This window comes from Aphelocoma coerulescens, chromosome 21 (genome assembly GCF_041296385.1).
Source record: "Aphelocoma coerulescens isolate FSJ_1873_10779 chromosome 21, UR_Acoe_1.0, whole genome shotgun sequence".
NCBI lineage: Eukaryota > Metazoa > Chordata > Aves > Passeriformes > Corvidae > Aphelocoma > Aphelocoma coerulescens.
The window spans coordinates 2,018,906-2,044,246 of NC_091034.1; the positions used below are offsets into that span (position 1 = coordinate 2,018,906).

General features: G+C 51.5%; 1 protein-coding gene across 1 annotated transcript; it reads right to left on the reverse strand.

Annotated features, from left to right (window-relative positions):
• Positions 1–1,167: 1,167 nt before the first annotated feature.
• Positions 1,168–19,466, reverse strand: LOC138121412 (forkhead-associated domain-containing protein 1-like). Its single transcript, XM_069034893.1, is given in 32 exon segments — positions 1,168–1,556; positions 1,825–1,990; positions 2,402–2,622; positions 3,219–3,314; positions 3,659–3,786; positions 4,037–4,172; positions 4,799–4,835; positions 4,837–4,902; positions 4,904–4,955; positions 5,175–5,178; positions 5,426–5,534; positions 5,860–6,019; positions 6,675–6,790; positions 7,184–7,265; positions 7,738–7,963; positions 8,138–8,227; positions 8,423–8,530; positions 9,355–9,492; positions 9,779–9,849; positions 10,177–10,372; positions 10,713–10,865; positions 11,214–11,297; positions 11,706–11,813; positions 12,221–12,313; positions 12,723–12,788; positions 14,234–14,364; positions 14,744–14,867; positions 15,358–15,582; positions 15,828–15,919; positions 16,971–17,235; positions 18,764–18,970; positions 19,175–19,466. Coding segments are annotated over 32 exon segments (3,930 nt in total). The 5' UTR covers positions 19,271–19,466; the 3' UTR covers positions 1,168–1,472.
• Between the last annotated feature and the right edge of the window lie 5,875 nt (positions 19,467–25,341).

The following is a 25,341-nucleotide window of genomic DNA, read 5'->3' on the forward strand; positions in this document are numbered from 1 at the left end:
ATCAGGCATCACCGTCCCTTCAGACCCCCTCCCCTCCACCGGCAACGCCGGCAGGTCTCATCCATCCCCCGGTGGGATCAACCCGGGATGATCCTTAGGGTCCGGCATCACCAGTGGGTCCCATAGCCTGATGGGATCCCTTCCGGAACATCTTTAGGGTCCCTTTCAACCCAAACCAACCCACGATTTCATGAATCCATAGGCTCGAAGGAGGGTAAGGGGAGTCTGGTGCACTCACAGCCACCTGTGCTATGGCCATCTCCATCCATTCCTGACCCAGAGTTTGCCAAAGGTGGCATGGGGAGGACACAGAGTCACGGAGCAGCCCAACACCTCCAGATACACCTGCAGAGGATGCCCACAGCGGCAGCATCTTTAACCTACACAGGTATACAAGGTCATGCCTTGCCCCAAAGTAAACCCAGGCATTCAGACGGGGAAGCATGCAGCTTCTCCCGGCACAGGGAGCAGGAAAACCAATTAGCCACACCAATTAGCAGAGCCCCACAGCACTGCTATTGCCATTAGGGATCGGCCACTGCGCACACATGGGTGCTTCGCATGCCCAGAGACGATGCAGCCCTGCATCAGCCCGCTGCAGCCCTCCGTACTGCTTCCAGACCTTTTTGATCCTATTAAAAAATAAAGACCAAAAATCCCCAGTGGGGCTTTGCTCACATCCAAATTATCCTCGGCTGAAGAGGTCTGCAGAGGACTCGGCACACAGGCTGCTCCGAGCGATGCCGAGGCGAAGCGGCTGCAGGGATGATGTGCTGGAGCTGCCTGTTGCCTACAGGGACCCCCCCTCCCCAAAACACTGCTACTCCCCAAAATCTTGCTAATGCCAAGAATCAGTAAGTGACCCTGTGCCATCACTGTGTCCCAACCCACCACGTCGCTCTCATCTCCCCAGCTTCTCCTCATGCTGCTGCTGTACTGGTGTGGCTCACATAGGTTCTCTTCTTCCCCCTTCCCAGGTGGAAGGTCCAGCATTCCTGGGAGGCTCCAAGAATTCCAGAATTCCATACTACATCGTGCCTTATGTTCCAGTCCCGCTGTGACACGATGGGGACTAGAGGACATGGGAGTTTCAAGAGATTTTTCAAGCCATGTCAGCCTCATGTGCTCGAGGCCACTTCAGCAAGGACAGGACACACCCCCCACAAGTGACTTCACACGTCACTGGCTGTATTCACACGCACAAATATACATCCACATGTGTATGCTGGACGACATCCTCACCAAGTTTTGCACTGCCATAAATCCCACCACGCTCTATGGGACACGGACTGTGGGAAAACAAGGTCCTACACTGTACAGTCGCACCAGTGTGCCCAGGAGCTATGGGATACAAACAGGAGCTCCTCAAAATGCACCCACACCTCATGCCACATCCACCCTCACAGAGTCCACAGCGATGGCCTGTTCCTACTGCAGACCACCACCTAGTGAAGGTCCCCATGGTGTGTCTCCTAGGACCTTCCTGATTTGACAGCATCTGCCATGCGCTCCTTGGCCTTCGGCTTGCCCGAGCAGAGAGGCTTTGTGGCTCCAGGCTGCAGAACAGAGACATCAGACACAGCACTGACCACGAGAGCTCAGCATGGCCTGCTCTTCTCCCTCGCCCTCGTACATGGCGCAAACCCATCGCTACAGGTGCCTGCACCACCTCCAACTTCATCAAGGGATGCTGCCACGGCTGGGCGCTGGGGGCCCGGAACCTGCAGCCTCTCGGGATGGTCCAACCGACCACTCCGTGGATGGTTCCCAACAGATGGAGCTGGCTGTTGGACAAAGCGCAGGAGTTGGGTATTGTCTTCTCACCTTGTGCCGTTTGGCCGCTCGTCGCAGCCTCTTCTCCTGCTCCAGCTGGAGCTGTGTCCTCTCCAGAGCCTCTCGCAGCAGAGCCTTCTCTTCTGCCACCCTGTGGGCTTCATCTTCCAGGTTGGACATCTCCTCCTGGCACCTTCGCAGGGACGCTTGGTTCTGCCTGTGCAAAATGGGAGGGGAGGATTCTGTTGGTCTTTTGCCCTTATCAACTCCTTGACCCTCAGCTGGGCTCTCCCACGCCTGCCTTGGTCCTGCTGACACCATCCCTCTGCCCAGCCAATGCTGCTGCTGTCCCAGGCTCCAGCCATCCCAGACAAGGGAACCTGTCAAGACTTTCCTGTCTCTGACACTGCTCAACCATGTGAGGCTGCAGAAGGTACCACTGCAGAAAACTGAGAGGACCTTTTCCCACTCCTCCTGACATTTGGTTTTTGTACCGTGGCCATACTGTGACTGGTCCCAGACAGACACAGGACCCAGCAGTGTTGCATCACTCCTTGCCCCAGGCTCCCCGTCACTTAGAATCCAAGGACCAGGTCTCATTCAGAACCATGACCTTGCCTTTCCATACCTGAGCTGCTCCACACTTCCCTCATAACCTTTCAGCATTTCTTCTTTCCTTTCCAGGCGAATCTGGAGGTTCCTGATCTTTTTGTACAACAGCTCCAGGGCCTTCTGTCTCTGCAGTCCCATTTCGGCCCTCTTCTCCTGAGGAAGGTGCAGCAGAGGCTGCATTCCTGACAGCTCCTTCATCTCCATCAGGCTTCCCAGAGCACCGATTACATCAAGGTACTGTGGGAAGAAGAGGGAATGCATTATTTACCAGGTCTGCTGCATTCCGTCACGCTGCTCAGCCATCTGCTTTCTGTCTGCTTTCCTGAGGAGATGACAGTGTCCCAAGGAAAGTAGGTTTGCATTTCATTCCCAGCTGCACAGCTTACTGGGACTGGATTGCTTCCTTCTCTGAGTTTTCCCGGCTGGATGTTTCCCTACCCATTTTGGAAGTAAGAGACCCCCTTGCCCAACCCACCAGCTGTGCTACCCGTGGACCCCTCCCCTGGCAGCTCCCTCCATTGCTCCCCAGCCTCTCTGATGCACCATGGCATGTTTTGGGGTCCCAGGATGTCCAGGCAGACACACAATGTGCTCTGGGCCGTAGAATCATACAATAGTTTAGATTGGAAATGAAATTTAAAGGTCATCTAATCCAACCTGCCTGCCATGGACAGGGATGTCTTCAACTGGACCAGAGCCGTTCATCCTCAACATTCCTGCAGCATCCTGATGTCACATACCTCCGAAAGGTGTTCAAAAACCACCTAAACTCTACACACACTGGGCATCTACACACACTCTACACATGATTTACACATCTATCCCTGGCGTACCATCTTCTCACCGAAGACTGTCACCTCAGCCATCTCCAAGCTTGCTGTGCTGTTGGTGATCCTGAACAAGCCCCCATTAGGAACAGGGTCAGGAACCTGCACAGACAGGGAAAGACCTGTGGAGCCCACTTTGGGCCTGGATCTTGGTCAAGTGGCCTCGAGCCTCCCTTTTACCTCATGAAAAACCACCCCAGTATCGCTGTGGTCCCAAGCCTCCCACTCCGCCCGTGGCATCCCTGGTGCTATTCCAACAGCACCAGGCAACGTGCTGGTCCTGATGGAGCTGCCACCCTCTGCAGGAGCACTGCCTGCCATCCACCAGGATGCATCTCCCACCCTGACTTCTTACGTAGCATCTCTGAAAACCTATTTCTCCGTGTTCCAGGGCGTACTTTCCAAACAAAGCCACGGGCATTACAAACCATACACCGCCTCCCTACCTTGCCGGCCCTCAGTTTTTCTCCCAACACAGGTGCAGGTTCCATCTCAAGACCTCTTTGTTGGACTATTTTCTCTGCTAAGTCTTTCATCCTGACCACCAGTGGCTCTGAATAGTTCTTCACAGCACCTGGAGGCAAACAAGCAGCTTCCAAACTGTTCCACTCTCCACACAAGTTGGAGGCTGGACAGCTTTCACAGGGTGCCCAGAGCAGCTGTGGCTGCCCCTGGATCCCTGGAAGTGTCCAAGGCCTGGCTGGACAGGACTTGGAGCAACCTGGGATAGTGGAAGGTGTCCCATGGCAGGGGGTGGAACAAGATGGTCTTTAATGTCCTTTCCAACCCAAACCATTGCATGATTCTAGGAGAGCCCTGCTCACCTGAGCACTGCCTCTTCTCCAGCATCTTTACTCTCTCCCGGAGCTCGGCCAAACCTTCTTTTTGGTGCTGGATCGTTTCCTCGTGCCTGAGGCCTCGGCATTTTGCACCAAGCTCAGCCAAGTCTGATGGTGGCTCCTGGAAGAAGCAAGCAGAAGGCTGGTTCTTGCCCAGTCTGCATCTGGTGCAGCACAAGCTCAACGTAAACACAGCCTCGCCGCCAGACACTGGGCACTTGGCACACGCCAAGAGCAAAGCCTGGGAAGGATCTCCATGGATTTGGGGGGCTATAAGAGACTTGCCAGAGACCTCTTCCCTGCTCTGCTGTGTAATAGTCAGGATATGAACCCTGCAAATGCTCTGGAGGGGCAGGAGAGGGATGGTGCACGGCTCTGAACAGCCATGTTGGGGGTTTTCCCTTGTCCTTTGCACGACCACAAAGCACTTACCATCTACACACAGACACCGATGCACTTCACAGACTCTGTCCCGACATGAACTGGGACATTATTGTCTACACATGCACTGCCCTCTCCCAGCCTCATCCAGATCCCTGCGTTATGACAAACATCCAAAAATCTGTGATGGGGCTAGGGCCCATCAGCGTGCCCTGTGCACAGCTAATGATGGCTGCAGGCCCCCAGCTCGGTCTGGCTGCTGTCACCCCTCAGCTCTGCCCATCCTGCTCCCAGATGGCACCCCCAGCACTTGGATCTTCCCCTCCCCATCCCAGAATGTGGAACAGGACGGGCAATACCTCCCGCCCGCTCATCAGCTGGCTGTGAGTCACCGGCCGGCCCCCGCAGCCAGCCGGCCTCGCTGGCACGCTGCTGGCTGCCACCGTCGCTGTACAGAATGTACAATTCCTACAGTCCCTCCATCTGCTGCTGCCACCACCTGCGAGTTCTTCCCTTTTCCAGCCTCGGGGAAATCAAACAGGAATTTGGCGCAGGAGAATGAGGAGCGTTTCTTCCTGTCCTGTGCAACAAGCTGCCCCTACTCCTGCACACACAACCCTAGAACTGGTTCTGCATTACCTGCACAGCCAGCATCCACGGCCAGGCAAGCTGGAAAAAGGAGGGAATGCTTGCATGTCGCTATTGCCTCTAATTGGCAATTAACGAAGCCATTAGCACACACAGCGCTTAGAAGCTCCAAAGTGCTGTGCAAACATCAGCTCATTAACCAGCCGCAGCCTGGTGGGGGCTGCGGGTACCCCGGACCACGGGCAGCACAGGCAGCCCTGGGTCGGGAAAGGGTGCCCGGCCATCCTGCCCTCCGGCCAGCGTGGAGCAGCTCCAGGCTTGGCTCTCCCCGTGATGCCGAGGAATGCCGTGTGCCATCCATGCTCCTGGCAAACCCACACCTCGGTGCTCTCCATGAGGACTCACCCCCTGGGAGGCTTCAGCTGCCTGCACTGGTGTCCTGGGAGCATCCTCTGGGTTCTCCACTGTTTGTTGGGAAGCATCCCTCAGCACCTGGCAGTGGGTTTGAGCTTGGCTGTGTGGAGAGACAAGATGTTGTGGGACCCCATGATGGATGGAGGTGACCCGAACAGCTTGTGGAGAGCAGCACCCTGGGCACCCAGCGATGACTACCACGGTGTGGGTGGGAACACGCAGTTACAAGTGCCTGAGTTACACATCCACTGGCATGAGCTCCACTAAACCCCCCCATTTCAGTTCCTGTGTCATGGATTCAGAGCTGAGCTCCATCCGGATACTCTCACACGTGCCTTTTGCTCTGGGGAGAACCCTGAACACCATCAGCTGCTGGGGACACACAGAGTGGCATCTGCAAAGCCTCGGGTGATGTCAGGGTGTACCTTAACTCTTCAGCTGCTGCTTTCAGGGCCTGATCCTTCTCCTCCACAAGGCTGGACATCTCAGATAGCTTCTCTCTGAGCTGGTTCACTTCCCACTCCCGGTGTTTCAGCTGCCTCTGGCTGTGCTCCAGCTCCACCTTCTGCTCTTCACTCAGCTCCCCTAAGCACAGAACAGCCTCGTGGGATGCTGGCTGACTCACCACCCAGTTCTGGGGGATCTGCAGCTGGTGCACCCTCATGGAAGCTGGCAGCAACAATGGGGCTCATCCCTGCAGAGCCCTGCCCTGCCCTTGACAGCTGCCCTCAGATCCTGGGCCATGCCAACAGGACACCCCAGTCTCTTTGTGGAAGTATAGCCCAGGGCAATTCCTGGCTGGGGCACTTTTCCTTCAGATTGAAGGACAGGTCACCGGCATTTTCTGACTTGCATCTTTTGACTCCATACGTTCCTCATGGGCTCTATCCCCATGTTCACAGCCCTGCCCATGGGGGAATCCCAGGCAAGGCTCTCCCAGTCCACTGTCTTGGAACATCTTCAGCTCCAAGAAGTTCACCAGTGTGATTCTGAGCTCAGTTTTGTCTAAATGCTCTCCCCCTGATTACTCTGCTCTCTCATTGTCACTGCTGCTACTTAGCCGAGGACGGGGAGAAATTCACCTTCCCAAAGGGAACAGACTGCCTGCTTTGTTCCCAGCAGGACAAAGCATTGCCTGGGGATGGTGACATCAATTTCCATGATCTGTGTGTGCCCACTACACGGTCACTGCTTGCAGGTGGACGGGGATGATGGCAGCCACACAGTGCACGTCACCCACCTCTCATGTCTGACATCCTGGCTTTGGTTTCTGACAGCTCCCTGGTGAGCCTGCTGATGAATGCCTTCTTTTCCAGGAGCATGCCCTGCGCCACTGCCAGCTCCTCCTGCAGTTTCCTGGGAAAGATGAGTGCAAATCCCACAGTCATTGGGAAGTCTCATTTCAGGGAGCCCATGCACACAGCCTGTGCTGCATCTCCTGATTAATGCTCACACATTCCTTTTCTACCTGCCTTTTGGTCCCCTGGGGTCACCCTGTGGTGTGAGATTGGCCACAACCCTTGCCTTTACCTGGATCTGTCCAGATGGGATGGCAGATCTGCATGTGCTATTTGGCATCCCTTTGATGCTCTACGCCCTTAGGATCACTTCAGCCTAGCAAAGGGACTCCAGTCCTATCCCAGACTAAAAAGATCTCAGAACAAGTTGTGTTGGACTTCCTTAGGCTCTCCCAAGTGGTCCCTGCCCTTCTCCAAGCCTCTCTGATCACCATCAGTGAGTGCTGCTCACCTCAGACAAACATGTGACTCCATGGCAGGACAGATCCCCAGCCAAGCTCCCGATGCTGACCTGTGGGCATCACACTGAAGTCCTACAGGACACAAGAAAAAAAGGCCAATTACTTCTTTGTAACACTTACATGCTTGTTGCTTCTGCTACACAAATCATTTCCTTCACAGCAGCTCTGAGGGCTGAGGACTGTCTCTTTGGGAAACTCATGTCCCTGAGAGCGCAGTTCCAAGGCCAAATGGACAATTCCTGACATCCAGCCTTGCTTGGGATTGCTCCTGTCTGGGAGCAGCCCAAAGCATCCCAGTCTTCTTGTTTTAGAGAGCAAAGAGTCCTTCTCCCCACTTTTGAAGGCAAAGCTCTGTTGACAGTCTCCAAAACCACCAAACAAGGAAACTCCTTCTGCAGGGCCTCACAGAGCTTGTCCTGCAGGTCCTCCATTCAACATCTTCCCAATGCTTTCTAGCAGCAAATTCACCATTCCATCTCCACACGATTTCACGTTAACCCAGCCAGCTCCTGGATCAGGTGCATCCCATACAACCCTTACCTACCTTCCATTTTCCCCACAAGTGCTGCCTTTTCCTCCTCCAGCATCTTCTGCTGCTGAGCGGCCTCTAGCAGCCTGTCCTCTAAAGCCAAGATGGTCAGGGAATGCTGCTTGCTTTGCTCCCTATATCCTGCTACTTCTTCGTGCAGCTTCTGCCTCTGTAGCTCATTTTCCTCCTGGACAGCCCTGAGCTGTTTGTCCTGCTGAAGCACCTGCTGCTGTAGCACTGCCTGGGAAACAAGACGTAGGAGCTCAGTTGGAAGCTCTGGGGGTTTCTTTTGGGATCACCATTGCCATCATCTCCCCTGGATGGCAGCTGGAAGAAGGGAGGGAAGGGTTTCAGGGATGGGGAAGCCTTCGTCTCCAGCACTGCATCCTCCACCTGCACGGGTCAGTGCAAGTACCTCTCGTGCAGTGATTTCCTTCAGCTTGTGCAAAGCTTCTCCCAGTTTTCCCTCTGTCAGCTCCTGCTCCTCTGCCTTCTTTGTTGTTGCCTATGGGAAGAAATTAGCAGTAATTAGGTTAGCCAGGAATCCACCTTTCTTTCTGCAGAGCTGCATCTCTGTGTATTTAGGGGAGGAAAAACCCTTTCGTCCACTGATTTGAGCCCCCGGAGCACCACACTACAGCACACCTTCCCTTTTCTTCATTCCAAGAGTGAGCTGTCCCACTTCACCTCCCATGCTCACCTCAGTCATGCTTCTTAGGTGGCTTTCCAACTCCTGGATCTTCTTCTGTTTTTCCTCCACAGATTTCTTGCACTTGTCCTTCTCCTCAGTGACAGCGCTTTCCAGAATCTGTGAATCACCAGCCCACAGATTCACTTCAGGAAAAAAAGACCTCAGCTCCAAGGAGGAAAGCAGCAGGGAGGGTTATTGCTCTGGAGCAGGGGCAGGTGATGGGAGAAAAGCTTGGCAGGACACGAGGTGACTCAGTGAAAGAGAGGATGGGAGCACCTGGGGAAAGTACAGCTGAGAGACTGGGTAGGAGCTGCTTGGCTGGTCCTTGCCTGAATCCTTGGAAAACTCAACACCAGGAAACCACCATTCCCAAGGTGCCAGACAGAGAAGCAGACTAGAAACTGTCCTACAAGGCCACCATGATGACAACATACACATGGCAAAACACCCATTCACACCCTGACTGACACTGCATCCCACACCAGAGCCACTGGTGCAATGGCCTGGGCTTCCCTGGGACTGAGGGGGACTGCTGCCCCCCTGCTCCACAGGGATATCCTTTTCCAGCCAAAAAGGAGCCAGCAGGAGTCCAGCATGGGGAGGGAGGGAGAGAAGGCTTGAGAGGAAGCAAGGCAATGTTTCCCTGAGCTCATGGATCACAACGCTCCCTGCTCTCCCTTCTCCCAGTGACTGACTGGCAGCCGTGCATCCCGATGCCACCTGCAGGTGCTTCCCAGTTCCACCATGGATACTTTTGGGAGTTTACATCACCTGGATCGATATTGGAGGATAGCCAATGTCCACCTGGGATCCTATTGGGCCCTTGGGACTGCACTCAGTTCGGAGCTAGAGGTTCCTCCTCTCACTAGCCAGCATTCCTACAGACACCCATCTTTCCTGCATAACGTTCCTTCTCTGAAACACCAACCATGTCACTGTACCTCTTTGCTCTCCTTGTCCTTTTCCAGGATAATTTGCTGGATTTTTATCTGTAAATCTCGCTCGTGTTTTGCTTCCAGCTCCTTTGTGTGCTCCTGCAGCAGCTCTGCCTGCAGCTCCTGGAGCTTCTCTAATTGCTCCTACAGGGAGACACCGAGGTATTAAAGGAAGTGTGTCAGCAGCAGGGCAAGAAATAAACCTCCTATGTACATTCACTCACAAAAAAAATCACAAAAGAGATCTCCTCTCTATCCTTTCTGCATTATGGATATGGACACACCAACAGTGGGCTCTGTAGGTTCAGGGATCTCAGCTACTGCACATCCCCAGTCCAGGTGCCACACTGGCTTGCTTGGGACTGCCATCATATCTACCCAGAGAAAGATTCCAAATCCACCTGGTTTATGTGCATAAATATTTCTGTACCTGCAACATCTGATTCTTCTGTGCCATCTCCTGACTCTTTTCTGACAAGCTCCCGAGAGCAGCCAACAGCCCTGCAAAAGTGAACGGAGCCTCGCTCTGTGGGGTGCTCACGCACCATATTATGGATATCAGGGAAACCTTCTTCATGAAAAGGATGGTCAGGCACTGGAACAGGCCACCAGCCCTGAAGTGTTCAAAAAGTGTGAGGCTGTGGCACATGGGAACAGTGCTGGCTTAATGGCTGGACTCAGTGACCTTGGAGGTATTTTCCAGCCTAAAAATTTCCATGATTCTGTGGTTTTCTCCCCAAGGAGTGGCTCATGCTGGACTTTCTCCTCTACAGCTGGCTTGCTAGGACATCCCACATTCCCAGCAGGGATGCCCAGCAGGATACAGACCTTTGCCAGAGGTGCTCAGGTCCATCCCTGCGCTGTCCAAGAGCTGCTCCACACCCTCCAGCCAGGACAGGGGACCACGTGCCATGTCCACCACTGCTGCCCTGATGGCTGAGACAGAGGGATCCAGGCACAACACCTCCAGCTGCCCCAGCTCCCCTCGCAGGCTGGCGCTGCTGCAGGGGCTCCTCAGGCAAGCCTGGAACAAACGGAACCAGAGGGGGAACAAGCCAGTCTCCACTGCCAGTGGCCTTCAGGGACTGGCAAATGACACAACACCTCTGAACATCCCAGGCCAGGCTGGACGGGGCTTGGAGCAACCTGGTCCAGTGGAAGGTGTCCCTGCCCATGGCAGGGGCTGGAATGGGATGGACTTTATGGAGAATCTGACAAACTCCTGGGAACAGCTACATGAACACTTTGGGATGATGCCTTGCTTCAGGGTTGTATCTTTACTCTGACCTATCCTCAGGCCAACAAAACACCCTGTGCCACAATCTCCCAGCTACCACTTGGTCCTCAGTATTTAAAAGGCTGACCTGGAGCTTCTGCAGGGAGTTCTTGAACACCTCGATGTTTGCAGACACCTCCTTCTCCTGTGCGAGCCTGGAGCTTAATTCCTTCTGCAGACTCTTCTCTCTCTCATGACTTTGCTGGTTCTCATCAGAGATCTGCCTGACCTTCTCTATCACCTGGCAAAAGTGGGTGAAGAAAGATGAGGATAAAAGGCTCATCCTGTTTTCCAGCTGAGGATGGTCTCAGAGAGCAACAACTGAGACTTGCTGCACACTGGCAGTCACATCAGGCTCCTGGGCTTGTCTGACTGACTCCCTCCAAGCTTTAGGAGACGAAAAGGACTGTGTCCCCTTCACGTCATTAACCTGGGACAGCCACAGCACAACTCCTCATCTGGAGAAGCTTGGATGCTCTGGCCTCACTGCACATGGAGCAGGTCCCACGGCCGCTCCGCAGCGGCCCCCTTGAGCCACTCTGGGCATTGGAGGCATCGAACATCTCTGTGAACTGATGTCCAAACTCACCTGCTGCTCTGTCACAGATTCCCCTGTGCTGCCTGCTGCTGATGGAGAACAGACTTGCATCACTCGGGTCTTGAAGGACTCCAGCTGCAGCAGGGATCAGCACATGGAAACAAACATCACCGATCATTGATAGCCGCTCTGCTGATCACTGATGATCAATATCTAGCACGATGTTATCTGCAAGGGCTGTCCCTGCCCAGGGCAGCACTATGCAGGGACTGAGGAGGGTTTGTGTGGTTCCCAGACAGCGTAACTAAGATCACAGATTCCTTTTCTGTATCCTATTAAACTGCTCCGTTGTCCATGCTGCCACACAAATCCTGTGGATAAGCCTTTTATACTTCACCCAATGACAAGGTAAGTCCCGTGCTAGGGTTTGGTGCTCAGGACTCTGGGTTTCCGTTTCCACAGCACGTCCTTCCCCGTGGGAAGCCGCATCCCTCTGCTGCCCACGGCCCCAGTGGTGATGTTCCCATCCCTGCCATTCCCTACCTGCTCCCCAGCTCGCTGCAGGTCAGATCGCAGCAGGCGCTCCCTGCGCCCCATCTCCCGCAGCTGCCCCGCCTGCTGGGACCAGGCTGCCTTCAGCTCCTCCTCTGCCTGCAACGAGAGCTTTGGCATCTCAGAGTGACATCCAAAACCCTGCCACAGGCATTTCAACCCTAACTATCCACTGTTCCCATCAGACAGCTCCAGCTTTGGAGTACCAGGAGGCAGGCAGCAATCCTGTAGCAGGGAGTGGGGTTGCAGCATCGACCCTTCCCTGCATTTTGCCTGGGTTTGGTCCCTGGGATATTGACCATCCTTGACTTCCTCGCCCAACACCCACACAGGGCACTCTGCTATCTGCTATTTTCCTTCTTCCCTCAGGGCCCATGGCAGAGCTCAGGACAGCTGGATGCCCTGCCCATCCAGCCTGAGCTCCCAGGGATTGCTGGTCCTCGCCCCACCCCTCTGGGATGATGGGACCTGCCCCCTCTGTGTGTCCCGTGCAGCCAACTGTGTACCTTGGCTTTCTCAGCCAGTTGCTTTTGGACACTCTCTTGCTTCCGGATCTCCCCCTGCAGCCCCTCCAGGTCCCGCTCCAGCTCCTCGATGCGCTGCAAGAGCCCGGGGAGGGCGGGGGTCTGACCAGGGCAGCTGGGCATTGCCCCTCTGGATCACCTCCACCGATAAGCAAGATTTTCTCCCCATCTAACTCACTTTGTTTACCCTGGAATTCTCTTCTAGCCTATGTTTACTGTGGTTATATCAGCTTACAAGTGGAATTCCAATCTGATTTCTGATCACAACCCCCCCAAGCCCCCTCTCCCGCACCCTCCCCTTCACACTGTAACCCAGCATTACAAATCCAACAGAGTTTACACTTCCCCAGGTCCTTATGCCCATTACGTGCCTTTCAGGACAGGAGCTGAATTCCAAACAACTCCCTTACAATGCCCAGTTAATTATTCCCTCACTGATGCTTTCCTGCAGCCAACTGCTTACCCCAAATGACTTCCGACTCACCTTTCTGCAGGAGATTAGCTCCTGCTCTCCGAGTTCGCGCTTTGTTTCTTCTTTTATTCTCGAGCACTAGAAGGATTGGCAACCAAGGAAAATAACCATCAGGGCAGTGATACCATCGCTCCTGCTGCGAATGGGACACTGGCACAGGCTGCCCAGGGCAGTGGTTGAGTCACCATCCCTGCAGGGATTTAAAAGACACTTGGGGACATGGTCTAGTGGTGGCCTTGGCAGTGCTGGGGTAATGGTTGAACTCAGTGATCTTAAAGGTCATTTTGAAACACAGAATTTTCAAAGAAACATAAAGATTTAGTTAGAAGGTTAGCTGCGCTGAATTTAGTTAAAATAGAATAGAGTTTAGGCCTGGTTAGAATCAATTAAAGGTTAATAGTTAGTTAAGAAGAGCTGGACCTGAAATGAGTTTCCAAGATGTGAGTAACTGTTTACTAAATAACTGATTACCTGTTACTTTTATGTTTGTTTAGCTGAGCTTAGAATGAGAAACAGAAACATTGATAAATAGATTTAGGGAACGTAAACAATTGTCAATTTCCTCCCCTTCTGAGAATCTATTCAAAAGTCACACAAAGAGGAACTGGAAGGTCACCAAAAGTAATCTGTATTGTCAAAACCCAGGAAGGCAGAAAGGTCAAATCGAGGAAGACTACTTTTACTTCATCTTTGAGACCACCGACTCAATTCAGAGCACACACTACGCATGCTTAATGACATTTAAGCTCATTTCCATGCAAAGCAGAGAATGGGAGGTGTCAATGTTATACATAAGCATCTGTATTTTGAATATTCAGAACTCTTGTGGATAAATAGACTCTGTATTAGCTTGCACGTTTGCACTGTGTATCAGGGAATTATCCTGCGCAGCTGCCCGGCGCTGGAATAAACATACACTTTCTAACTCTAAACTGTTAGGGAGTCTTTGTCCGTCTCATTTGGGTGTCAACATTAGATCCATACCCATATTTTGGTAATTCCGTTTCCAACCTCATCGATTCTAGGATTCCCTGTCAATCCCTGTGATTTCCTGGCACACTGCATCCAACAGAGCCTCTGCCCTTATCATGCTGCTGGTGCAGCTCTGCCCGTTGAGGAGGAGCTGCACATGCAGAGGAACAAGCTGCTGCACAAGCCACTTTCTTTAAGGAAAAATCCAGGTTGGGCCACAGGGAGCCCCATGGCACAGGGGTGACAGGGTTTCCACAGCTCCTTGGGAGGATCTTGGCAGGAATATTTTGTGTGTACAAACAACTACTGCGCTCACAGGAATCCAGGGCACGTGGGACCTGATGCAGAGCAAGGAGGGAGATCCAGCTGGGGAAGGATCCGTAGGCATTGTGGCACACCCGGCCATGGCCATGGGACCATCGCCACTATATCCCAGCCATACAACTGCTACCATCCCCACCAGAGAGAAGCACAACCCTTCTCACCTGCTGTCCCACCTTAATCCCCATGTCAGACCATAAACTACTGAGCCCCTTGTTAGTGCTGCCAACCTTGGCTGAAACCACGGCCAGCTGATTGTCCTTTTCTCGGTTTTCCTTCTTCAGTTTTTCAATCTCTTGCTGGAGCTGCTGGATTTTCTGCTCCTTTTGCAGGAGTTCCCTTTGCAAGCTGCTCACCAGACCTGAGGAAAACAACTCTGGTCAGAGGTCACCCAGATGTGACATTTAGATGGGATATTGGGAGGAAATTCTTCCCTGTGAGGGTGGGGAGGCCCTGGAACAGGGTGCCCAGAGCAGCTGTGGCTGCCCCTGGATCCAAGGCCAGACTAGATGGGGCTTGGAGCAGCCTGGGATAGTGGAAAGTGTCCCTGCCCAGAGCAGGGGGTGGAATGAGGTGGTCTTTAAGGTCCCTTCCCACCCAAACCATCCTGGGATTTGATGATTTCTACAAGCCACTGGGAGTAATTTGTTACCTGTACAGTTTGGCCAATGCTTGCTCCTTATCCAGAGCCAGTCCCAAACTGCTTCATGCCCTGGCCCAGAGCTCCAGGGACACAATACCTGCAGTCAAAGCCTGGTTCCTCTTCAACTTCTCACTTTCTCTCTGCAGCTTCCCGATCTCCAGGTCTCTTTCACGGAGGGAATGGCTGAAAACCTGGCTTGAGCCTCTCTGCAGGTCATTGATCTGCAAAACACAGATTCACCTGTGTTCCTGACCAGATCATTCACTGACTTTGCTACGGCTCGTTCAGAGAGGGACATCTGGCGCTTCTGGTTTGGTGGGATTGCTCTTTAGCATCTTCAAATACCACCTTAAATGTGCTTGGGCTGTTCCTGCTGAAATCCTAATGCCAGAGGCATTTGAAAATGAAGGAAGGAAGGAAGGAAGGAAGGAAGGAAGGAAGGAAGGAAGGAAGGAAGGAAGGAAGGAAGGAAGGAAGGAAGGAAGGAAGGAAGGAAGGAAGGAAGGAAGGAAGGAAGGAAGGAAGGAAGGAAGGAAGGAAGGAAGGAAGGAAAGGAGGGAGGGAGGGTGGGAAGGAAAAAACCTCCCTCCCTCATTTCCCTTGATTGCAGACACACCAACGCCCCCTGCCCAAACCTGGGTGTCACTCTACAAACACATCTGTACCAGAGAGGTGTTTTCCATGCTCAGTGCCTATGAAAGCCTCCAGTACCTGTTCCCTCAGGGCTTTGATCTCCTCAGTTTGGGCTCCCAGCTCTTGGTTGAAGGTGAGCAGCTTCTGGGTCAGCTCAGCCTCATTCCTCACTGCTGCCTGGGCCAGTTTCTTTGCCATGGCCGCAATCTCCTCCTGCAGGTCTCTTATCACCACGTTTTTTCCCTTTGACTCTGTTTCCAAACCAGAGAGGTGACCCATTTCCTTCTCCAGCAGCTTCTCACCCTGTGGGCAGATTCAGGTGCCACTGGCCAGTCTGCAGCCACAGAGACTCCAGACCCCCTGCCCAGGGGTACCGACTCATGGCCATCAGCAAGGGTCCTGCTGTCCCCAGCTTCCCACATCCTCCCGCCCCCCACTGTCCCCACACCCTGCTGGGACTCCCGGTGGGACACAGCCATTTGGCAGGATTCAGCTGCTCTGCCAAGGACAGGGATGGCATTCCTCCCTCCCTCGCTCCCCAGCATTACCTTCTCCTGCAGGAGGAGATCCACCCCGTGAGTCCCCAGGGAAGGGGGTCCCCCCACAGCGCTTACACCATTCCCTGAGACGCTGCTTGAGACTGGAAGACAGCAAATTATCACCATGAGAGGTGGTTGCAGGCAGCAGAAATGCTCCCTGCAGCATCCTTTTCCCTCGTCCCACAGCTACTCCAAGGCAGTGGCCACTATTCAGGGCATGAGCTCACTTCACAACCAGCAGAGAAACCAAAATAAAGACTCTTAGAGTGCAAACAATCTGCACAGCAGAGAGAGTGATTCACCTCTGGGAACCAAAGCAGCCTCCAAGCAGCAGAGACACAGCAGAGAGAGGCTGCCCTTATTTTCCAGCACTGCCCAGCCCCTCAGAAAGCTGAGCTTTTTTGTCTCCCCACATGGGAACAGCTCTGCTCGCTGCCCTTAGGGCATGGGGATCCTTTGGGCTGTTCCCCAGCACAGGAGTTCGTGCTACCCTGGCTCTGTGTGTCCCTCCCTTCGCCCTTGCTGTGGTTTCCAGTTCAGCACCGGGACTGCACGGTGCTGCCTCCACTCTGGCACCTCACTGTTGACTTTGTGTGGCTTATGACTGCTCAAAGAACCCAACCCCACAGCAGGAAATCCACAGCATCGAGCCCCAGACCACAAAATTCATGGCAAATGTCATGTTCTCCAGCTGTCCTACTCCCCCAAACCCTCACCTCTGCCCTTCTCTATCACATACTTCATTTTCAAAGGTGTGTCACGTATGGATCCAGTTTAAAGTGCCTTCACTCGAGGCAGCCACTTCAAAGGAGGAAAAAACACCCCTTCAAACAGGAGTCGGAAACAGGCACAGTGGTCAGTGGTGCAGATAAATCAGTCATGGCCCTTCTGGGTCCCACACCAGGAAAAAGGAAGAGGAAATGTCCCTCTGCAAGGGCAACAGCATTCCCTCTGGGATGTCACAACTCATTTCTTCCCTGACCCGAACGCCACCCAGGACCACACACGGATTTTGATCAGCTCCACTGGACAAGGACTTGCACCCACTTCCTCAACACTCATCCCTTCTCTGCTCCAATCAACTCCACTCAACACCAAGTTGCCCTGTGAACACACCAGGACACAAATGGCTGGTTTGGCATCATGGAGTACCTGGCCTCACCACAGAGGTCCTGCTGAAGGTGTCCAGAGAGGCGGCACTGGCCGTGCTCCTGTCCCGGGCACTCGCAGGCCGCCTCGGCAGCACCAGATGGGGCACTTGGCCAGGGGCTCTGGGGGCTCCACTGCCCGAGGAGTCAGAGGGAAGCTGCCACTGCAGCGAGGGCAGGCGAGATGCAGGAGTCGTGGGTTTGGGCTCAGCAACCACCTGGAGCTGCCCTGTCCACCCTACGCGATGTTTCAAGGGGGGACAGGACATCTACGGTGGGAAAACAGCATGTTATCTGCAAAATTTTAGGAAAGATTTTAGCCCTGGATTCATGTGCACCATGTTGTGCAAAACCCAGGCACAGTTTTAGTCCTTTCCCATTTCGATTACTCAAGGATCAGATTTTAATCAGGACATCCAGACTCTTTGCTCAAGCAAAAGGAAATTATTGGGGTTTGCTGCCTTTTGGGCTTTCCCCCCTCTCCATCTGACTGCCCGAATTCTGCCCATCGTGTGCACGGTCCAGCAGAGCTCCCTGCACAGCTCTCCTGGCTCACACAAGGTCCTGCCCCATCGTTTCTCCCATTCACCCAGATGAACCAAAGCCTCTCATTGTGCTCCTGTTTTCCCATCAGCTGGGCCTGTCAGACTGGGAATTTGGGCACTGCCTGCTGCCCTCCTGATGAGCAGAGCTCTCCAGGACACTGGGGACAAGCCACCACACAGGTCTCAGTTACAAGGGCTGCACTAAACATCTGCCAGCGCGGGGTCGGACCTGGGTGTGGATCCTTCCACACCCGGCTGTTAACGGAGCCCCAGACCCCAGCGCAGGCTCCCTGCGAGCCCAGCACCGTCCCCTCTCCCGGGGCACGTCCCAGCCCTGCTGCCTTTGCTCGTGCTGCTGCCCACGGCGCTGGCTCACTGCGGGATTGCACAAAAACCTCACACTGGCCCTGTCTGGGCACGGCAGGATGCGGTTCCCAGCCGGGTGCTGCTCCTCTGTACAACACGTTCCTCTGAGACTCGAGAGGAGCCATCCCTCCCCTTGTTAGACACTTCACAGCCGAGCTGCTTCCCTCCCCGCAGGCAGCAGGGTCAGGCTTCAAAGCTGCTCCTCCAAAGGAGGATCACAGAGCGAGGAAAAGGCACGGCATGGACCGGCTCTGCATCGCTGTGCAGAGCCGATTCTGTGTGCATCCTGCCTTTGGGAATTCAGCTGCTCACCGCTCCAGCAGGATCTAGCTTTACCTAGGCAGCACCTTGGATTCCTCACGAGCCAAAATAATAAAAATATTACTGGGACTTATCAGCTGCCCTAGGTTTTATTTGAAGCTTCTCTCTTATTAAGTGGCATAGGAGGAAACATGAAATGCAAATAGAGGGAAAGGACATTTTCCAGGTCTACCTTTGCTAATGCTAACGTCCCGTGCTTTTCCTTTTCCCTACCGAACTGCCCGAGTTTCTTCAGCAGAGGGAGCTCCAGCTTCTAATTTCCTCCTCCCCGCCTTTGGCACCTTTCCTCAGACGAGAAGGGAGCGAGTTCTGCTTCTGGAGCCTTCCCTGGGGAGCAACACCCACCCACCTTTCCAGGGCACCTTTCCCTGGACATCCTCATCCACCCTTGCCCGGGCATCCTTCCATGGGCCACAGCATCCATTCTTCCCTGGGCACCTTTCCCTGGGCAGCAGAACGCACCCACCCTTGCCCGGGCACCTTCCCTGGACATCCCCACCCACCCTTGCCCGGGCACCTTCCCTGGACATCCCCACCCACCCTTCCCCGGGCAGCCCCACCCTACCTGGGCTGCCCCATCCAGCACCAGCTCGAAGGACGCTCCCGCGGTGCCGAAGCTCAGGATGTCCCCCGGCCTCACCCTGACGGCCGCGTTTTGGACCTGGCAGCTGTTGACAAAGGTGCCGTGGGGGGAGTTGAAGTCCTGAAGGACGAAGCTGTTGTCTGAGGCGGAGAATTCCAGGGCTGCATGACGATCTGCCACACCTGCGGACTGGGAGCAGGCAAGGGACAGGCAGGGAACGCTGCTGGAGGTGGCTCCAGGTCTGTCCCTGCTTTGCCAACCCCTTTTCTGGTCGTCAATCCCAGCATAAACTGGTACCTCCGCACTTTGCACGGAGGACTGCAGCACATCCTCCTCCCTCCCCTCCGTCCAAACCACGGCTCGTTTCAGGATGCTCAGCTGCCTCGGCCCTACCTGCAGGACGATGTCGGCCCCTCTGTGGCTCCCGATGGTCGTGGTGTAGGATTTCAGCTGGAAACATCCCTCCGAGCCCTTTAGGAAAGCTCGCATTGCCCAACCCCCTCACTTGCCAGGCTTGCACCGAACCAACAAGTTCTGTCAGCAGCTTCCCCCCCAACACTCAACCTGAGCGGCTCAACCAACTCAAACACTAAAAATTGTACAAAATGACCCCAAAAGCGGTTCTGTCCCAGCTGGCAGTGTGGCTGCAGTAGCCTTGGAAACCTCGGCTATGCTGGAGCCTGCTGCTGCCTGCCTGGGTGAGTTTTTCCTCTTTGATTTGTTTAGATTTTTTTTCCTTCCCCTTTTCCCAAGCAACTGGCCCGGCAGCACAACACAGCTCCGCGCCGGCGTGGCCGCAGCGATCCCGTGCCTGCTGGGGACACACGTGGGAATGCGTATCACAAACCTCACAGGGGCCCTGCCACCTGCCAGGGCTGCCAAAGAACCTTTAGTCCTCATTTTGCTTATTTTTTATTTAATATCACGCACACACACACAAATGGGTCTTGCAACCTCAAGGGGATAAACGTCGCTGTCAGGTGGGCGGTGTCACGCATCAGCGCTTCTCCATCAATATCCCTTGGTCCTACGCTGCCACACACCCTTTTTCAACAGAAAAAAAAGGAAAAACCCCACACTTGCCACCAATACCCCCCAGTTTGCCCTCACCAGTCCTGCAAGATTTCGTCATGCTTCTGTTTGAGGCAGAAGCAGCACATTTGGCAAATTAGAGCTTCTCTGCCAACTTCTACCAGTTTGAAGCCATTCCCTCTTGTCCTGTCACTCTGTGCTCTCGCATTAATCTGTATTGAAACTGATGTCAAATTTTAATCTCAAATGACTAAGCCGTACAGAAGTGTATCTGAGGAAGTGTAACTGAAAATAAGTAATTCAATGAAGTTGTAATAAAGATTTTTTTTGTTCCCTCTTTCTTATGGTGTGATTTTCTCTTTTTTGTTTGTGTTCTGTGTTGTCTGTGTCTGGGTCTCTCCCTGTCTCTCTGTCTCTCTCTCACTTTCTCCCCCTCTTTGTGCCTCTCAATCTCTCTCCCCCTCTCTTGGCCATCTTTGTCCCCCCCTCTCTCCTCTTCACCTCTCTCTCTTTTCTTCTTCTCTCTTTCCTCTTTGTTTTGCCCCTTTTAATCTCTCTTGTCTTTTGTCTCTTCTTACCTCTTACTTTCTTGTCTCTCTTCTCCCCATCTCAGATGTTCCATCTTGTACCTTTTCCAAACTATAAACACGCATACAGAAGTGGAGGCTTGCCCCCAGCTGCAGCTGTGTAGTGCCCCTGCACAGGGTCTGACCATCCCAGCAGTCAGAGGTTCAGAGAATCCCTGAATCCCTGGGTTGGAAGGGACCTTAAGTATCATCTATTTCCAACCCCTCCCTCCCTGCCATGGGCAGGGACACCTTCCACTGCCCCAGGTTGCTCCAAGCCCCACCCAACCTGGCCTTGGACACTCCCAGGGTTTCTTCTGTCACAGCTTCCCTGGGCAACCTGTGCCAGTGCCTCACCACTATCACAGTAAGGATTTCTTCCTGGTATCTAATGGAAACGAAACCTCTTCCATCCTAAAGCCATTTCCTGTGTTCTAGCACTACCTGCCCTTGTAAGAAGCCCTTCTCCAACTTTCTCATAGCCCCATCAGGTACTGAAAGGCCACAGTGAGAAGTTCTGGAGCCTTCTCCAGGCTAAACAACCCCAACTCTCTCATCCTGCCCTACAGCAGAGGTGTCCCATCCCTCAAATCATTTGCAGTCCTTTCCTTCCCCTCACATTGCTCTCTCTGTGACAAGAGCAGCCAAGTAGCTGTACTAAAATTTGATAGTTTTTGACATCTCTCATCATTAAATTATGAATTTAAGATTTACAATGTGTTCCATTTATAGAACTCCAAAAAGGCTTCTGACTTCAGACAAGTAACAGTGACATTCCTAAAAATTACATTAAGACAAACAAGAAGAGTTGTTAATTAGAAGGTAGGATAAGTAGGGAGAAGCTTTAAATTGACAGTAAATGCATTGTTATGTCTGAAATTAGAGATTATCTGCATCTTTAAAGCCTCTGAATTTGCTTTTCTGTTGTTAATTAAAAAAATAATTATTTCTTGTATTCTGGAGATCTTTCTCCCAGGCCTGTGATGCATAGGAAAAAGAGGCAGGAGAAACAAAATAATGTGCTAATATCGCAGATGTGGGCAAACAACTTGCTCTTCAGAAGAGGGAGGAAGTGGAAAATAAACTAAAGAAGCTGAAGGTGCAATTAGCTGCTTGACTAGCTACTACAACACCTTGTGTGAAAAACTGTGGAGATATGGAAAAGATATCCTTGCCAAAGCTCTGTTCCTTACAAAATAGGCTGCACTTAGGAACAGGGTGAGGTGAATTCCTTCTGCATAACGATTACTGATGAACTGGAACTGGCAGTTCAGTAACTTTCAAGAACATATTTATGCTAGATTTCCTTTCAAAGAGCAACGAGTCTTTATTTCCTGAAATAGATGATGCTGTCAGAACAAATTACAGGTGCTTCACAAGAATTCTGGAGGTGACTAAGAAAAGAGAATTAAAGCCAGCATCTACTTCCAACATCGTGGGCACTCCCTAAATAAATACAAAGAATTGCCCTAAATAAATGAGAACAGTTCCATGCTTTTCACTTGTTTCAAAGGTGGGGGCTGAGGTTCCCTGCCAGGATTTGATGTCAGAGAGGCCAATACAGACTTGGAGCATGGAATCATCGGCGTTGGAAGGGACCTTTGGAGATCCTCAGTCCAACCCCTCGCTCAAACCTGAGCAGATTGCTCAGGGCCCTCCCAGTAATGCTTTGAGTCTCTCCAAGGATCAACAGTCCAGCACCACTGTGGGCAGCCTTTTCCAGTGTTTGACCATCCTCATGGTAGGGAAAGTTCTTTCTCATGTCTATGTGCTATTTGTGGTATTTTAATGTGTGCCTATTCCCTCTTTTTTCACTGGACACCACCCAGCACAGTGTGACCCTGTATGTTTTACCCTCTCCCATCGGGTATTTATGCACAGTGGTTACAATGCCACCTCTTCCCAGGGCTAAACCATCTCAGGGATCTCTTCAGCCTCTTGCCTGTCAGATGCTCCAGTCCCTCAATCACCTTGGTGGCATTTCTGTGTATTTCACCTTCTCTCGCATCCCGACTCAGTGTATCCAAAATTCAGAATGTCCTTTCACTGCAGGGCTGAGGTCATTTCTCAAAGCTGGGAATATCAGGTACCACTCTGAGCACTTCAAGGAAGATAAAAACATCCATCCACTGCTCCAGGCACCACACTTCACATCCTGATGGGCACACTTTGGTTTCACACTGCTTTCTTCCCTGTAGTCTCAGGGATACCACACACTGCTGGTCTGCTTTGATGTTATTGTCCAGACAAAAAAACCCCAAACCCCCCAAAAAACCCAAACCAACAAAAAACCCCCAAAAAATCCTTTCACTCCTGGGACAGTCTGCCATACTCCAGTACCCACCTGAGTTCAGCAGTGTTTATTCTGTCTCAGTGCACCTCCTGCCCAATGCCATCTCTGCCACTAGGAACAGCAGCCTTGGAAAAAAAAGCCAAGCTCTCCTTAGAAGAGTTTAAATCATAATTTAGGTCTTTGCCAATATAGAAAGTGGACCAGTTAAATAAAACACAATTATATTTGCATTTTCAAGCACACTTTTCTGCCCTAAAAGAAGACATCTTTTAGGTATCCATGTATTTTTTTGCATCTGTGCAGTCTACAATAAAGACTGATTTTTGAAACTCAGCAGCATTTTGGTCTAAAGCAAACATTTTTATATAAGGGTTGCTTTGTTTTGTTTTGTTTGTTTTTGGCTTGGCTTTTTTTGTTTCATTTGTTTTTTTGCCTTTTTTTTTAACAGTGACCATATCAAAGAATAATGTGTCATCATAGTTTGAAGTGCTGATCTTTTTTAAAAACAAACAGTTATTCTGGACACTGCTTTACTGCATTCATCTCGTGTGCTCCGGCATTCTGCAACCACTGTGCTCACAAAAACACTTAGAAACATCTTAAGGGAAAATCTTTGCTTTGTTATTGTAAAAGAAATCAGCGGAGGCCCCCTGGCGCTGCCCACGTGCAGCTGTGTGACGTTTTTGGCCATGAAGCAGAGGCATGGTTTGTGTTGCCTTGTCGCAGTACAGCTCTCTGTGTGCACTGCAGTGCATTTACCAATGTCCTCGGGCTGCTTTTGCTCCCTTTTTGGTTTTTTCTGTATCTCTTAACACCAAAAAAAAAAAGGAATGCAAACAGCACTTGCAGTGCAAATCATCACATTGACCCTCGGAGTTTTTAGGTGCTGCATTTTTAGAGACAAGGAACGAATACGTTTAATCGGTTGCTTTTTGAAGCTGTAGGATGCTTTGTGTTTTACAACGATGAGACTTGAAGACAGCCATGTGTGTCCTGAAAATTTCGCAGGTGTTGCCTCTAAGTTTCTTTGGTGCTGAATTACAGACGTATTTAAAACTACCAAAAAAGCATCCTGTGGAAAAGCACATACCAAAGAAACATCTCTGTGTGTGAAATAAATTCTTCTGCAATCATTGAACTGTACATTACCATACAGAAATAATACAGCTGTTCTTCACAAAATCCTTTTTCTAAGGAATGACAAGCAAGGTTTTTTTATATTTTATTGAAGGAAGTCAACCGCAGGTACAAATAAAAATGTACTTTTGCATGAGTACTTCAAAATAGTGAAATACAGGCTGTTGAGCAGAGACAGCTGTTTGGAAGAGGTCAGAAGTGAATCCAGACCTTTGCAAATATTTGTTCTTATCCCATATATATTTTCTAAAGACTGGACACATTAAAATGATATTTTAACACCAGCGCAGATGGTATTTTGCTGTATTCACAGAAGACATAAAACCAAACTAAACAGATTTTCAATACATTTTGCTATTTGAAAAAGTTCCGTGTTACATATCTGCAAGAACATAATTTTTAATGTGAATGACATTATGTTGTCACAATGATTTTGGCCTGAGGAACAACAGATTAAGGTTGTGATTTATCAGGGCTTTTAGAGTCAGGAGCTGCAATTTAAGCAGGAGTTCAATGCTAATTACAGACAGATCCCAAGCTGCATGTTATAAGCTTCTTGTTAGTCTTCTTTGAACAGCAGATTGAGAGACACACTTGGTTTGTTATAAATGGCACTCAGAGTATCCTAGTATTAAATATAGATACTAACATTACTCCTGTCACTATGCTTGTGTAACTGTGGATATCATCAGACCCTAAATAAATATGGATTTTCTGCTCATATTAATCTAGGCATTAAAAACTGTAAAGTCTCTCGTTTTTGTACATAAATAAAACTAATATTAATTTATATAGAAATCGATTTCAAAATAAGAATATATCTATTATATACAAGATTTTAGGATATAAGAAATTATCATTATCATGATAATTATAGGTAGGGTTTGGAAATACAACTTTTCTCTATATAAATGAAATAATAAAAGGCTTGAAAATGTAAAAGATGATCTAGATGAAGGAAATAAAAACAGCGTGTGTTTGCCACTGTGTCCTGCCCACTGCCCCTCCTGTTCTCCTTCTGGCTCAGTGTCCTCCTCCCTGACACTCTTTCCCTGTTGCTCTGTCCTTTTATCTGTCTGTCCTTATCTGCTCTGTCCTTTTACCTGTCCTCCATGCCTCTCTCAGGATCCCTCATTCCTTTTTATTCTCTGTTGCTCTGTCCTGCTCTCTGTACCATCCTTTCTCGCAGTATCTTTCTGTCCCGTTCCCTGCCCCTATTATCAATCCCTCTCTGTTGTGCTGCTCATTCATTTTGTTTTCTTCATCTCCATCCTGGCACCCTGTCCTTATTTTCCTTTCCCTGTGCTGCTCCCACTCCCTCTTTCTGCCTGTCCTCCTCTCTCTCCTGTGCTTCCAGCCACAATTCCCCAGGTGGGGCAGCTGGTGCTGCCTTCAGGTGACATGGCCTGCTGGTGGACTTGGCAGTGCTGGGTTAATGGTTGGACTCGGATCATCTTAAGACTTCCTTTCCAACCTAAACGATTCTCTGGTTCTTTACCTGTCTCCTCCTCCCCTCCCCTCCCCTCCCCTCC